A 16,830-nucleotide genomic window follows, 5' to 3' on the forward strand; every position below is an offset into this window, starting at 1 on the left:
AGGCAATACATTTTGGGGCAACATCACCCCTCCTTCACCAGGGTTCAACAAAGATAAACTTGGATAGACTCTGAGAAAACAGAGACTTCACAGATCTATATTAGAACCAATACTTAACTCAAGTAGCACCAACTTGACAGCAGTTGCTGAGCAGCAATGGAAACCATTGCTACAATGTTATCATACCATTGTCATAATGTCATCATACTATTGCCATAACGTTATCATAACATTGTCACAATGTCATCATACCATTGCCATAAAGTTATCATACCATTGTCACAATGTCATCATACCATTGCCATAAAGTTATCATACCATTGTCATAATGTCATCATACCATTGCCATAAAGTTATCATACCATTGTCACAATGTCATCATACCATTGCCATAAAGTTATGATACCATTGCCATAAAGTTATCATACCATTGTCACAATGTCATCATACCATTGCCATAAAGTCATCATACCATTGTCATAATGTCATCATACCATTGCCATAAAGTTATCATACCATTGTCATAATGCCATCATACCATTGCCATAATGTTATCATACCATTGCCATAATGTCATCATACCATTGCCATAAAGTTATCATACCATTGGCATAATGTCATCATACCATTGCCATAATGTTATCATACAATTGCCATAATGTCATCATACCATTGCCATAAAGTTATCATACCATTAGCATAATGTCATCATACCATTGCCATAATGTTATCATACAATTGCTATAAAGTTATCATACCATTGGCATAATGTCATCATACCATTGATATAAGTGTCATCATTTAATTGCCATAATGTCAACAGTGATACATTTCTGTGTTTTAAAACTTGCCTATAGCAGCTTTGTTGTAAATCCTAACTTCCTTCTTTTTCTGGGAACGTCACAAATTTGTCTAAGGGTTACACTACAATCAAACCTAAGAGAAAGGGGGCAACAATTACATAAAACTTCATGCAGGACATTTCCACCGGCAGTGCCTGGTCTGGTCATGCATGACATGTTTTAAAGACCTGATTTCTGGAGGTGCTTCTAATGCTATCGATACAAGTTTAGATTTGAGGAACCATGTGATTTCTCCTATCGATGCTAATTATTGTGGATCATGGAGGAATCTCTGCTGCTGGCTATTGTATCCTGAGACCTGCAACATGAGTAGCTGCCTGAATACCCGAACAGTGACTGCATTTAATGAGATGTTACTGTTCAGCCAGCTTTTCCACCCAGCTCCTTTGATTTTGAAATTGACATTTGTCAAGCCAGGTAGGGACAGGGCCATCCACAGCTTGATTTCTGGCAGTAATTAGATGAAATTTGTATCCTGTATAGTCAGCTTATCTGTCATACAGGGTCAGGGCAGTGTGCTGAGAGGGGTTTAGCATTCTACCTTACAGCACTGTGGCTCTGGGTTCATCGGAGGTTTGCAGACTCCTTGTGGGTTTCTTTTGCCCATATTTTCTTCTAAAACATGTTATGTAAATGGGCTCAGGAGTATGTGTTTGAGTGTAGTAAGGACGTTATATAATAAGGCAGGGATTGATGGGTTCAGAATTCTTTGTGAAGTAGAAAAAAATGCCAGGACCAAATACAGAAACAAGATAAATAACTAAATACATTTGGGAAACTACTGTCATGAAAACTTTAGTGATAATAGGTCTTGAAAAGGAGTCCTTCCACTTGTCCTCTTCTTTGTTGAGCTTTCTTACCCCTTTGGCAAGAGAATAATCCATATTGTTGAGGGCTGTTTAGTAATTAAGATTCTACTTTTATAAAGCATTATATCTGAAAGTCCCCAGTGACTGCTCCCTTTGTGCATATGCTTGTATTATTTGTAGTTTACATTTTTTCCCTTCCCTGCTGAAGGTATATTAGAAGATAATGAAATGAAAGCAATGCTTAAAGTATCACTAGGTGTGTCAGGAAATATATAGTCTTTGAAAATACATAAAGCTTTGTGGTAATGGGACACTATATTTAAGAAAACCACAATAAAGTTTATGAGCAACACACCTGTCACCTGTATGCATTTAGTATGTAGTAATTGATTCCTTCAAATAAAGTCTCTGTTCAACAGAATTAAGAGCACTAGTGTTACAAAGTGCCATGAAAAGTTGCACAGACTTAAATTGTTGTTATTTAGTATATTTATTATCTGTGATTTAAGATAGAATATGAGGTTACAAAAACTTAAAGTGATAAAATTAAGAGGCTGATTGATTGCCGTAGGCAACCCAGTTACATCTTTTTTAAGTTCCTTAGACGTGGTCCATACCCTCATGGTTGGTAATCTATGAATTATGGCAGTCTCTGAGATAATCTCTTGTTCACTTGACACTATGAATATTTTAAATATTCCAATCTGGGTCCATAGTTGTCATTTTTATGTGCTATTCACAAGACTTTACATTATTTTAAGCACAATTAAAATGTGTTTACATATGTAAAATGTTTTCTTCTTCCAGAACATGAAGTCTGTGGCTTTAATTTATGGTGTTGGTTTGTTGCTGATCCTTGGAACATCTGGAATGAAGGAGACAGAAAATCAAGCAGGTAATATAATTCAATACATAGTTATATAAAGAAATGGAGGCCAAGTGCCGTAGCTACCAAATCTATGTGGAAGTGATGCATTTACTTATAACACCTTTTTACTTATGGGTAACACAGTGGGGTTGATGTACTTAATGAGCATAAATGGATTTATAAAAGTAGAGAAAAGGGAAAACTTATTTATAGGTAATAAGATGAAATAGGGTATAAAAGAGATGAGAAGGGGAAAAAGGGGAAAATGGCAGAGAGGGAGTGTGAGAAAAGAAAGGAAGAATATAGAGTGGGAGGGTATGTGGAGAAAAGAGGGTACCGTATATACTCGAGTATAAGCCGAGTTTTTCAGCACATTTTTTTGTGCTGAAAACGTCCCCCTCGGCTTATACTCGAGTCAAGGAAAAAAATGTCCTCTCCGACGGGTTTAAGGTTTAAAAATGGCACCGCCCGTCGCATACATGTTACCGCGCACGCGCCGCCGCCGCTCGTGTAATTTCGGCTATTGCCGGCGCCGCTCGGGAGAGGCCGGGAATAGCCGAAAGTATCCGAGCGGCGGCGGCGCGTGCGCAATGACGTGTCAGCGCCGGGCGGCGCCATTTTTAAAATGAAGGCGCCTCTGGAACAGGTAAGTGAAACAGCTTCACTACCTGCCATGGGCTGCGGGCACACTACAAGGGATGCAGTGCTGCGGGCATGGTCCACATGTACCATGCCCACAGCACTGCATCTCCTGTAGTATGCCCACAACCCCGGATCCTCTAGTACCATGCCAGTACCCTGCAATCTCCTGCACCATGCCAGTACATGCATTCTCCTGCACCATGCCAGTACCCTGCAATCTCCTGCACCATGCCAGTACCCTGCATTCTCCTGTACCATGCCAGTACCCTGCATTCTCCTGCACCATGCCAGTACCCTGCATTTTCCTGCACCATGCCAGTACCCTGCATTCTCCTGCACCATGCCAGTACCCTGCATTCTCCTGCACCATGCCAGTACCCTGCATTCTCCTGTACCATGCCAGTACCCTGCATTCTCCTGCACCATGCCAGTCACCCTGCATTCTCCTGCACCATGCCCGCCGCCCTGCATTCTCACCCTAGGCTTATACTCGAGTCAATGATTTTTCCCATCTTTTTGTGGTAAAAGTAGGGGTCTCGGCTTATACTCGGGTCGGCTTATACTCGAGTATATACGGTAAGTTTTGTGATGGGGAGACCAAGGAGCTCCATGCATGCTGCTGTGCCTCGGTCACTGGGTCAAGCTGATGGTTAGCTAGGCCACCAGGTGGTGGTCCTCACTCCACCCATGGGGTCAGGATTTGTATAAAATTTACAAATTTTTCATCTTATAATGCAGTAAGTTTAAAAAAAAAAAAACATTATATGGGAGACCAGTGGCGGCTGGTGCTCAAAATTTTTGGGGGGGCGCAAACAGAAAAAATCTAATAGGCATTGCTTTGCGGCAAGAAACGCTGCAAAAAATTGCATGACTTTGAGGTCACAAAAGTGTGAAAGGGGCCTTCAGTAATCAAAGTATAGTGTGCCCCCATCAATGCAGAGTTACTACAGTGTGCCCCCATTCAATGCAGAGTTACTACAGCGTGCCCCCATTCAATGTAGAGTTACCACAGCATGCCCCCATTCAATGCAGTGACCAGCATGCCCCCCCATCAATGCAGTGACCAGCATGCCGTGCCCCCATCAATGCAGTGACCAGCGTGCTGTGCCCCCATCAATGCAGTGACCAGCGTGCCGTGCCCCCATCAATGCAGTGACCAGCTTGCCGTGCCCCCTTCAATGCAGTGCAGTGACCAGCTTGCCGTGCCCCCATCAATGCAGTAACCAGCTTGCCGTGCCCCCTTGAATGCAGTGACCAGCTTGCTGTGCCCCCTTCAATGCAGTGACCAGCTTTCCGTGCCCCCATCAATGCAGTGACCAGCGTGCTGTGCCCCCATCAATGCAGTGACCAGCGTGCCGTGCCCCCATCAATGCAGTGACCAGCTTGCCGTGCCCCCTTGAATGCAGTGACCAGCTTGCTGTGCCACCTTCAATGCAGTGACCAGCTTTCCGTGCCCCCATCAATGCAGTGACCAGCTTGCCATGCCCCCATCAATGCAGTGACCAGCTTGCCGTGCCCCCTTCAATGCAGTGACCAGCTTGCCCTGCCCCCATCAAGCAGTGACCAGCGTGCCGTGCCCCCATCAATGGCGAGACCAGCGTGCGTGCGTGCCCCTTTCAATGCAGTGTGGGGCCCCCCCCAAGACCAGTGCACTTACCTGGAGCCCTGGAGCGGCGGCGGCTTCTCTTCAGTCCCAGCGGCGGCTTCTCCTCACTGTGTCCCCCGGCAGCGCGTCTCCTCCAGCTCTCCCGCTCCCGCCTCCTCCTCGGCCAATGGCATGGGGTTTGCCTTGCGGCCAATCAGGAAGCGCGTATCAGACGTGCTTCCTGATTGGCCAGGAGGTGGATCGGTGTGACAATAGCGAATTTTCATTCGCTATTGTCACACAATGGGTGGGCTCGGGGCGCACTGCTCGGCGCCCCGGATCCACCCTTTGCATTACCCTATTAGAGCCTCTGGCTCTAATCAGGTGATTTAAAAAAAAAAAAACATTAAGCTCCATGCATCCGGCACCCTGTATGCAGATTAGGGGTCGGACGCATGGATGGGGGGGTTGGCGCCCCTGCACCCTCAATACACCAGCCGCCACTGTGGGAGACTCTATGCTTGAATTCCTGGAAGTGTAAAATCATGGACATTCAAGCTTTAGCTATAGTCCTTTTCACTGCTGTAAAGATATGTGTTTTTTTAATTGGTGCTTTTTTTCGCCCATCAAGTTTTTGCTCAGTATAGCTTTGAGGGTTTTTTTTTTTTTTTTTGCGATGCTGCATTCCAACACCATGAAAATTATCTGATAAATTCACACCAAAAACCTTCTAATTCTATGAAAAGTCCCACTAAATATAGCTGAATTTTGATTTTTGTTAATATTCTGATATATATTTATAGAAGACATTAATAAAAAAAAAAAGCAATATCTGACTTACGCAGCTAACTGTATAACAAATACATTTTATTACATAGAAAGTATAAAGACACATGGACACAAGATAAAAACACAGATATACCTACTAAAACTCAAGATACTTCCAAAATAATCTTCAAAACATAAATAAATACATTATACAGTATAAATCAATTAATTAAAAACATATATGAAATATACACATAAGGATGCAATAATTATAAAATAGTAGTAGTGGCACACTCTCAGAATAGCAGCAGGATCTGTAAATGAAAGTGTTAGTCCTACAATCACTTCGACACCTGTAGAATAGTAAATCAACAATATGCTAAAATATCGACTTCTTCCATGGAAAAATTAGATGGTATATCATCCAAATTGTATTCCAAGAGGGCTCAGTAAAGTCTTCCTGTGTTGCTGAGGATGTAGCACATCAAAAAGCTGGAACCAGCACATTGAGGTGACAAACCAACCTACATCACTTGCCTGGTGAAGGGACCTTGCGTGGCTCATAAATGTTGCTAGATATTTATCATGTGACCACGGAATAAAGCTTTGGACCCTTTCAAGAAATCCTTGGTGTGCTGCTGACATTTCTTCACTTTGTATTCCAAGAGAGCTCAATAAAAGCTTCCTGTGTTGCTGAGGATGTAGATCATCAAAAAGTTGAAACCAGTACATCGAAGTGACATAGCCAGCCTATGAATGCTGTAAATTTGTTATCCAAAAAATGTAAATGCTCTGGGTATGAGACTCAAGGTGGACTTAACCTGTGATACACTGTACATGCTTTAACAGGAACCACGAGACAATTTATATGGTAGTAAGTGCAACATTACCTAGTCTCCAGGTGAATTTAACCTGTCATTAGTAGGTTACAAAGTTCCATGTGCAGATTGCTACAGGGACCAGTAAGACCTTATATGCATGACTTAGATGTGTAACGTGTATGCATGACTTTTATGGTTGGTGCATCATCATCTTGTCCCGGGATGGATTTATCCTGTCATTAATAGTGTATAAATTTCCACATGCAGATTTCTACTGGGACCACTGAGACCTTATATGCATGGCTTAGATATGTAACCCCTTTTTCATGACTTGTACAATTGGCACATCATCATCCAGTCTTCAGGTGGATTTAATCTGTCATTAGTAGTACTTGAATGTTATTACAGAAGTTGCATGTGCTAATGTCAATTGTGCCACTTGTGCTGCTTGGTAATATTGTTAGATTTGGTAAATTTAGCTCCCTGTTGATTTTGGGATGAAAGACAATGTTTTGTGAGACCCTTGGTCTACTGGTGCCCCACACACATTGCAAAACTTATCTCTTTGGGGTTTCAAGTCTGAATGAGGGAATAGCTACTGCAGGTATATATTAAGTCCATTCTATTCATTTAAAATGTGTTGTAATTGTTTAAAAAGGGCTGGATTGTTGGTTTGGTATAGACTGGTATAGTTGCAGTTGATTAATTCCCAAGCCACCATTAGTGAAATGATGACCTATGCCAACTACTGTACCTTTGCTCCACCGATATGTTACTCTCATTGGTCATAAAGATGCTCATATCCACCCTCAGCAGACCTTATTCTTCGTACCTTTTGTGTGGATTACAGACGGAGCTGTTTTGTGACTCAATTCTTGTGTATGTACCCTTTTTGGATTGTAAATGTGCCTACTGTTTTGTATGTCTAAAAATGTTTTTAATAAAAACAGAAAATGAATCTGTCAAGAAAGAAACATGGGAGTAACTATAGCTGGCCTATTTTTAAAAATTGCTAGATACCAGTTATATGGAAACAGGCATGCTGGTCCCGTAAGTCAGGGAAAAGTCAAGAAGCCATTTTCTGCATATTTATTTTAGATCAGTGATTTAAGGTTTTGAATCCAGAAGACCTGACATTCAGGTAATTAACAATTCACTCTCAACGTTTCTCTCATCAGAGGTTTTCTTTGAGGCCTAGTTATTAATGGCTGTATGTAGGCTACTTAACATGATCATAAAGTGGCACTAAACTCTGGTTTAAAGGAAAAAAATATATATTCTTAACTCAAAAAATACCTTCTATTACTCTCAGCATTCTCCAAGTATATGTAAGAACCTAGCCATTCTCTCTTGCTTGCTCCCAAGATTGACTAGGGACTGTGGGATTTGTAGTGTGCATAGAGCAATGCACATGACAGCATCTAACATGCAACATTGTAGGCAGGATTTTTTTTTTTCAAAATTTTTTTTATTGGAAATGATGTAAGTAAAAATAAAAGCCAATGAACAAGATAACACAGTGTCGTACAGGTTGTTTATTGCTGCACTAGTTAGTTAGTTAGTGGCTGGCCAACGCTGAGGGAAAAAAAGTGAAGTGTGAGTCTTCAGTTCCCGGGCTTTTTGGATCTAGCCTACTCACCAGTAATAAAAATATGGGAGAAGGCTGGGTTCAGGGCTGCTGCCACTCTCATTGGCTTTTTGTCTACTCTCAGGCAAGACACAATGTGAATCATTCAGAGAAGGCACTGGGGTTCTGGAGATCATCCAAGCATGGGAAACACCACAATGGCATACTACCTTACAGAAGTATGCCTGGGCAGCCATTCAGTTGTAGTTAGGTTTAGGAAATGGACTCTGTTTGAATGGTATTACTGAAAGACTGTTAAGTAAATTTGCATCAACTGTTCTGAGCCTGGTCTGAAGTTATTCAAAGGAGTACATCTTGGTTCTGGCATATCAAAAGAACCATGGTCTGTAAAGCACAAAGGGGTGTAAAGCTCAGCTTCTACAAAAGGGTTAACTCATCAAGTAAGGAAGAGAAACAGTGTAGTTGCTATGAGTAACCAAGTACAAGTTCAAGACACAAGCAACCAGTCGTTAAACTTGGTACCTGGTAAAGGTGACAGGTCCTTCGGTAGCAAGGGGGTCGATGTTCTGACTCCCTCCCTAGCAGTCAGTTTCCAGTAGCAAATGGAACTGAATCTGCATTATGAAGATCCGTGGCCTGGTCATGAAGGAATGAAGGAGTTAACAAGTGCATGCATGATGTCTGCGCTAGGTGTGTGGTGGGGCCCCATTCTGTTATGTTTTTCTATTCAAAAAGATCATTTAAATTGTGAAAAAATCAGCCCATAACGTTTGTTTCGTACTCCAATGTCAATAACATCCATAGGTATATTGTATCCGCAACGGGTAATTTATATTAGCCACAATATGTGTTATGGGTAGCCAATTAAAGATTGCACATCCACATACAAGAGTAAAAGATGAATTTGTAGCTTATACTTCATGGCTTTAAGGGCATATATTGATTTAAAGGATCAAATGACTTTGGTATAGCTTGGGTAGTGTACAGAATGTCTCCAGGGAGCTCCATATTTTCAATGATATGGCACAAAGCTATGTTTAGCTGTCAAAAAAATATGTAAAACTTAATATAGGGATACTGAAAGCTCTCATGTCATTAGAAGCATTTTGCTTTTAATGTAATTAATATTCTATGATTAATATGATTTATTACCAGATGGGCAGACATGAAACAATCTAAACCCTTCGCACTGTGGTCCAAGTCTAAAGGAAGTTATGCAAAAGTCACTCCGAATGCAACGTGTTAACAAAAATGTTATTTGTCTTTATTGTTCAGATTGAGGGTAACCACAAACACCTGTATGTTTCTGATGGAGCATATATAGGAACAAGATAAAGTGAACGTTACAAAGAATGAACTTTGGGTTTGCTACATTTTCTATACTTCACACCCTATAGAGTAGAACCCCATAAATCCCTTTTTTAATTGTAGGGTAAATCACAGAAAAAGTTCTAAATTCCACAAAAATACCTGGCTATAAGATTACAAATACTTGATGAGAAAAACCTATAGAGGGAAAGTCATCCACATTGAATAATATAGCCCCTATCCAGGACCAAAAACATCTCATGGTAATTACATGAAACTTACTAGTGGATGTAGTTTAGGGGTTCTGCTCACCACAACAATTTCATTAAAATGTTGTATTTGCAGGTGCTATCATGCATTTGTGTTCGTATAAATAGGGAGGAGTTTTGCAAAGCTATAGGCTATATTTTTAATAGTTGGCTTTAATATTCATTTTAGGCAGATAACACAAAAGTTATAATTAGCCAACTTTTTTTTTATTTTCTTGGAGCCTGGGGCTGCAGCTATTCCTGCTGTTCTCACAGTGCCATTTACAGACCAGAGTGCCTTCCCAAGCCACTAAACACCAAAGCGAATGTTATAGTTAAAAAGGGCATAGATACTGCACTCCAAACAAACTACCCTGCATGTCTCTGGGCATACCATGGAACCACGTTAGCCTCTCTTACACATCTCCATAATGTGAAATCCTATTGTACACAATGAGGGGTTGGTTCTGATCTCTTGTGGGCTTATCACTTGCCTCAACAGTCCCACCTAACTTGGCGTGAGGTACCAACCCAATATATACAAATTGTACACAATGAGAGCACAGAAAGTGGAACCCATATAGCCATTACCTGAACTGACAACAGCTGACCTCAAGACTTCCTATGGTATTTGCACATAAAAAAGCCAAGACAAACTGCAGATGGAGACTTTTTGTGTACATGATCAAGCGCAATAAATTTGCAGCATCCATAAACCTACCTTGAGTAGTACTGTTTGCCACTATTTTGTAACCTTGCAGTAGCCGCAGTGTGTGTGTGTCTATCATAAATGTCATTGTTTTGGGTCGATATGTCCTTGAAATTGACATGAGTTATCAATTATTCCATAACGTCAGAATATCATATTTATGAAGTTCCAAATTTGCTTTCTATGCGACATCACATCAGGAATTTTTTGAGTATCATTGAAATATTTTGTCACAGACCTGCTGCCCAATAACATTTAGTAAATAAAGTTGTGAATACATTTAAAGAGCAGAATTTCATAATTCATAGTCCTAATCCATCTTGTGAGCAAGCAAGAGAGGGTGGTAATGTTCCTACAATGGAATCATAAAGAAAGAACATTGCCACCCTTCAAACAGGAAGTCAGATCACAAAAAAAAAAGTAATATTTGGAGATTTGGGGGAGTCTAAGAGCAGTGGACAGTAATGAATGGTACTTTTTGAGTTAAGAATGCTTGCTTGAAAAAAAAATTTTTTTATATTTTTTTTTTTAGCCAGAGATTAGAGTCACTTTATGCTCTTTATAATGTTACAGAACAGTATGATTTTCACAGACAGTGTCAGTTTTGATTGCAACGCCTGCTTTTTTTTTATCAAGCGGTAGTAGGCCTGAATTAAACGTTGGAAGCAGCAGCTTCCAGATCTAAAAGCTATAGGATTGGGAGGCTGAGGTTACCCATCTGGACGAATCTGACTGGGATGCAATTCTTGACAGCCCCAAGTTGTCCTCCCCCAAAATCTCAGACCGTTTGACGCAACTGTAGATATACATAGGTCCTACCTTACTCCCCTTCGGATTTCCAGGTATCGGGAAGGTGTAGACCCTGGCTGCTCCAGGTGTCACACGCAACCGGGCACCTTTATACATTTACTTTGGACATGTCCTGACATACAGGTCTTCTGGTTGCAGGTCGTCACATTTCTACACCGCTCCAGTTGGACCCTAGGCCTTGTATCCTTGGCCTTTTTCCAGATGATGAAATGCATGGCGGGTCATGGTACCTGCCGTACATGTATGGGGCCGTGGCAAGACCAAAAAAAAAAAAATTGTATAGAATATAACTATTTCTATTGGATAAATTATAAAAGTAAGGATTGGTCAGTTAAGGTTGAAATTTAATTGGTAGAAAATATACGTTAGTGATTGGAGGTTTTTGAATAATTTCAATACCTTGAGGTGACAGTTATCCCTATATAAGAGAGTGTAACAGCTGCTTAAAGATCAGTCGATAGGAGAGTGTAAAAAGTTAATAATCAGCGCAAACCAAATAAATCAATATGCTAACTAGTGCACAAGGCTGCAAACAATTAGTGCCAAACACAAAAACACCTGTGAAATCAATAAAATAGTAATATTGCTGCGCCATGTGAGCATAAATTAATTGGAGATAAATCAGTGTAGATGACAAGTGAAAAAAATATATATACACATAAATATAAATAAAATCAAGTGAAAAAAGTCCCAATCAGGTAGTGCAAATCACTCAAAATTATTAATAAATAGTCCCAAAATAATATGACAAGAAGTTGTGCCAAAAATTGTGACTAAATTCTTCATCCAAATAAATGGTGATTAAGGGTGCTGCATGCTCCACTCCAAAGTGCTCCAAGTGACTGTTGACAAACTAGCAGCTCACCTCAAGGAGAGACTCCACAGAGCCAAAACACGCATATATGTGATATATTCCAGCAGCCTGGTCTTCCTATCACCACCTCCTGCTTATTTCTCCAGGTGTAAACAGCATCGATGTGGGAATAAAAAAACAGGGGATCTAGTGCTCTCTGCTTAAGATGGGTTTATTCAGGCAGCATATACAAAGGTAATGCACTTACATTCGGTAAAAAAGGGTGGAGATATCTGCGCTCGGACAGCTGAACCAAAATGTATGAACAGTATAACCATATAAATATATAAAAATATATAAATATGAAATAGGTTAATGAAGGCAGCCAACTAAAAAGTGGATTACAAACTTGATAAGCATATGAAAGGAGTGTAGTAGCGCCAAACAATAAATAAATAGCAGGTAAAATATCAGATAAAAATGTCCATAAAAAGTCCAATAGGTCTCATGAATTGGAAAGGGAAAGATAAAGGTAAGGTCCCAGATCCTGGTTGTGCAGATAAAACAGAGCCAACACCCAATCGTGATGAGCACACTATGCGCTTACCAGATACTGCTTAAAACAGGGCGGTGTATATATTCAAGTAGATATGCCAGGATCCCAACTCCAATAAACCTCAACAAAGAAGGAGGACAATAGTGTAGACTGCATGGATCAACATTTATTAAACATAAGACTGGTACTCACAAAATGGCGAAATGATATGAGCATGTCAGAGGTAGGATACCGCGGTGTAGGAAGCGTGCTGTTTGTTCCCGGGTCGCCTGACGCGTGTCGTCAGAGTAATTGACATCATCAGAGGCGGACCCAGCTGGAACAACAGCACGCATATAAGGAGTCTAACCGGAAGTGACGAATGCGGAACCACCCACTCGTGCGTTCCACTCAACCCCAGCCGGAAACCGGATGTTTGTCACTCGTGGATCCCGGAAGCCGGAAATGGGCGCAGTCCAACCTCAGACAGCAACCAAATACCGGACATCCTCTAAACCACCACCGACCATGAACATCCCAGGAACCCGGACAAAGGATCAGTAGAAACGTTCACACACCACCGATAAAAGATTATTAAAGAAACAATTATACCAATACATAAAAAATAGGCAGTTTAACATGGCACAAAAATGGTAATAAATTAACATTTAAAATTTAAAAGCCAGCACCATCAGCAAGACGGATTCATATTAAAAAGCTGATATAAAGGACATCAAAAGCCAACTCAATAAAAAATGTCAATACCATAATGCAATGTTTAAAAGTGCATAATTTAACACAGATATTAAAATATTCAAATACATAAAAGATATATCACCTAAAATCAACTATTGTTAATATAACAGTTCACGTCCCACTCTATATTCATTCCCCATGGGGCATATGTCTTCATGTTAAAAATCCACCGGGTTTCTAAATGGGAAATCTCACGGTGTATATGGCTACCTCTCCAATGGGGGGTGAATTTATCAATCCCCCAAATTTTAGTACCAACAGGATTTTTGTCATGACAGTTAGCATAATGTCTCGAAACACTATGATTGGGGAAGGCCTTCCTAATATTTTTAATATGTTCCCTCACCCTTACCGTTAGTGTCCACTTAGTGCGGCCAATGTACTGTAGGCCGCAAGGGCACTGCAGAAGATATACAACATTAGTGGAAGAACAACTGATGAAAGGTTTGATGGGATGTGTTTTAGAAGTGGCTGTAGATGTAACTTCACAAAATTTCCTACCGACAAGGGAATTAACCTTACATACCGAACACCTTCTACATGGGTAGAAGCCTGTTAAGGTATGAAAGAAAGGGAGTTGTTCTGGTTTATCCAAAACGTTTGGAGCAATCTGGAGACGTAAGGGTTCTACCCCTCTAAAGACCACCGGGGGAACTTCAGGAAGCTGGGGGCCCAACACCTTATCATTTTGGAGAACCTTCCAGTGCTTCTTAAAAATCCGCTTAACATCCCCAAACTGCTTTGAATACGTGGTGATGAAGGAAAAGCCAAAACGATTTGGGTCTGCTTCTACTCTGGGTCGCTTTTGTAGTAGGGTAGACCTATCAGTGTTCCCCACCTCATGAAGCACCACATTCTGATTGGCCTCATCATATCCCTTGTCCAGGAACTTGTCCTTCAACATTAAAGCCTGGCTGAAATAGTCACCCAATATTAGGAAGGCCTTCCCCAATCATAGTGTTTCGAGACATTATGCTAACTGTCATGACAAAAATCCTGTTGGTACTAAAATTTGGGGGATTGATAAATTCACCCCCCATTGGAGAGGTAGCCATATACACCGTGAGATTTCCCGTTTAGAAACCCGGTGGATTTTTAACATGAAGACATATGCCCCATGGGGAATGAATATAGAGTGGGACGTGAACTGTTATATTAACAATAGTTGATTTTAGGTGATATATCTTTTATGTATTTGAATATTTTAATATCTGTGTTAAATTATGCACTTTTAAACATTGCATTATGGTATTGACATTTTTTATTGAGTCGGCTTTTGATGTCCTTTATATCAGCTTTTTAATATGAATCCGTCTTGCTGATGGTGCTGGCTTTTAAATTTTAAATGTTAATTTATTACCATTTTTGTGCCATGTTAAAAGGCCTATTTTTTATGTATTGGTATAATTGTTTCTTTTATAGTCTTTTATGGGTGGTGTGTGGGCGTTTCTACTGATCCTTTGTCCGGGTTCCTGGGATGTTCATGGTCGGTGGTGGTTTAGAGGATGTCCGGTATTTGGTTGCTGTCTGAGGTTGGACTGCGCCCATTTCTGGCTTCCGGGATCCACGAGTGACGAACATTCAGTTTCCGGCTGGGGTTGAGTGGAGCGCACGAGCGGGTGGTTCCGCATTCGTCACTTCCGGTTAGACTCCTTATATGCGTGCTGTTGTTCCAGCCGGGTCCGCCTCTGATGATGTCAATTACTCTGACGACACGCGTCAGGCGACCCGGGAACAAACAGCACGCTTCCTACACCGCGGTATCCTACCTCTGACATGCTCATATCATTTTGCCATTTTGTGAGTACCAGTCTTATGTTTAATAAATGTTGATCCATGCAGTCTACACTATTGTCCTCCTTCTTTGTTGAGGTTTATTGGAGTTGGGATCCCCTGAAACAGTCTCGGTGGTCTATCACTTCCTGGCATATCTACTTGAATATATACACCGCCCTGTTTTAAGCAGTATCTGGTAAGCGCATAGTGTGCTCATCACGATTGGGTGTTGGCTCTGTTTCATCTGCACAACCAGGATCTGGGACCTTACCTTTATCTTTCCCTTTCCAATTCATGGGACCTATTGGACTTTTTATGGACATTTTTATCTGATATTTTACCTGCTATTTATTGATTGTTTGGCGCTACTACACTCCTTTCAAATGCACTTACATTCGTTGGCACTCAAAGCTGTGCGGGCTGTCAGCACATCAAAAAAACTCTCTGTCTGCCTGTATTCTTCCGGATATCGGCGTGATGATGCACAGGCTCCTCCCCCGTACGCGTTACGTAATGAACTTAGTCAGCGGGGACCCCATAATAAACCCATCTTAAGCATAGATCCCCTGTTTTTTATTCCCACATCGATGCTGTTTACACCTGGAGAAATAAGCAGGAGGTGGTGATAGGAAGACCAAGCTGCTGGAATATATCACATATATGCGTGTTTTGGCTCTGTGGAGTCTCTCCTTGAGGTGAGCTGCTAGTTTGTCACCAGTCACTTGGAGCACTTTGGAGTGGAGCATGCAGCACCCTTAATCACCATTTATTTGGATGAAGAATTTAGTCACAATTTTTGGCACAACTTCTTGTCATATTATTTTGGGACTATTTATTAATAATTTTGAGTGATTTGCACTACCTGATTGGGACTTTTTTCACTTGATTTTATTTATGTTTATGTGTATATATATTTTTTTCACTTGTCATCTACACTGATTTATCTCCAATTAATTTATGCTCACTTGGCGCAGCAATATTACTATTTTATTGAGTCGACAGGAGAGGACCAAGAAATTAGTTCCTCCCTCCCTCCCTATGTTCCCAGTGTTGTGAGTGGGTTTGTTTTCTTGTATCGTTGGTATACAGTGGGTAGTCTGAGTTTTTTGACTGGACTACAGTTCTTTTTACGTTAATGTGTATGGTTAGTTCGAGCTTCTGGGCTGAACTAAAATATGGTTATTACATATAGTTAATAAAGGGCCACGGCCTATCATACCATAGCAAGTCCAGTGCTGTTTTTGTCTTTATTTAAATTATAAAGGTAATGTATATTGTTTAGTTGTTCTGCATGCGGCACCATAACTCTGACAAAATTTATGACCCATTTTCTTCATGAAACACTCTTTCACGCCCTCAAACTCATAGCAAAGCTGAGGATGCGCGCACGCCCCCCCCCCCCCCACTCTACGGATGTGGCTGACTGAGGTCCACTCCACTCTTCCATACAAGAGATTGGTCTACCTTCATAGGAGTTGTCCTGGTAAATATAGGGACACTGGATGGAAAACTCCCTTATGTGTGCTGACTAAGCTCAGGTAGACTTCCCCTTGATTCTCAGGGAATGGGTTGCTGGTTAACTAACATATGCGCCGTTGTTGGTCGGCCCCCCACGGATCCCCGTCCTGGGTCTGGGTTTGTTCTCTGGTACCTCCTTTTCCACTATATGTGTATTTCCACTTATTCCAGCTGTATCCTATCAGTGTTGGTTGCTTAGATGCACAGGTTTTGATGCTTTGTTCATGCCCTACTGTGTTCAATGCTGTATATTGTTTTGTCTTGTGATTAATCATGTTGTTATGTTCCTTCTCTCTCAATAAACTTTGTTTTGAAAGTCAAAAAAAGCTACAGGATCAATAGCATAACAGATAAATTGTAGAGTTTGCGAACTTTTTGTCACAGTACCATGCTGCATTGCTTCTAAAACTTAATAAAATGTTGAAACAGCATG

At 40.9% G+C, this 16,830-nt stretch overlaps 1 protein-coding gene across 1 annotated transcript in view; it reads left to right on the forward strand.

The window, feature by feature from the left end:
* The window catches only part of ITGB7 (integrin subunit beta 7), a 164,247-nt gene that overhangs the window by 36,389 nt on the left and 111,028 nt on the right, over window positions 1–16,830 (forward strand). Inside the window, exon 2 of the mRNA XM_082248388.1 lies at window positions 2,480–2,567. Coding sequence (XP_082104514.1) covers window positions 2,483–2,567 — 85 coding nt within the window. The 5' untranslated portion in view covers window positions 2,480–2,482. The remainder of the gene's footprint in view (window positions 1–2,479; window positions 2,568–16,830) is intronic.

This window comes from Pelophylax lessonae, assembly GCF_965119305.1.
Source record: "Pelophylax lessonae genome assembly, chromosome: 2".
NCBI lineage: Eukaryota > Metazoa > Chordata > Amphibia > Anura > Ranidae > Pelophylax > Pelophylax lessonae.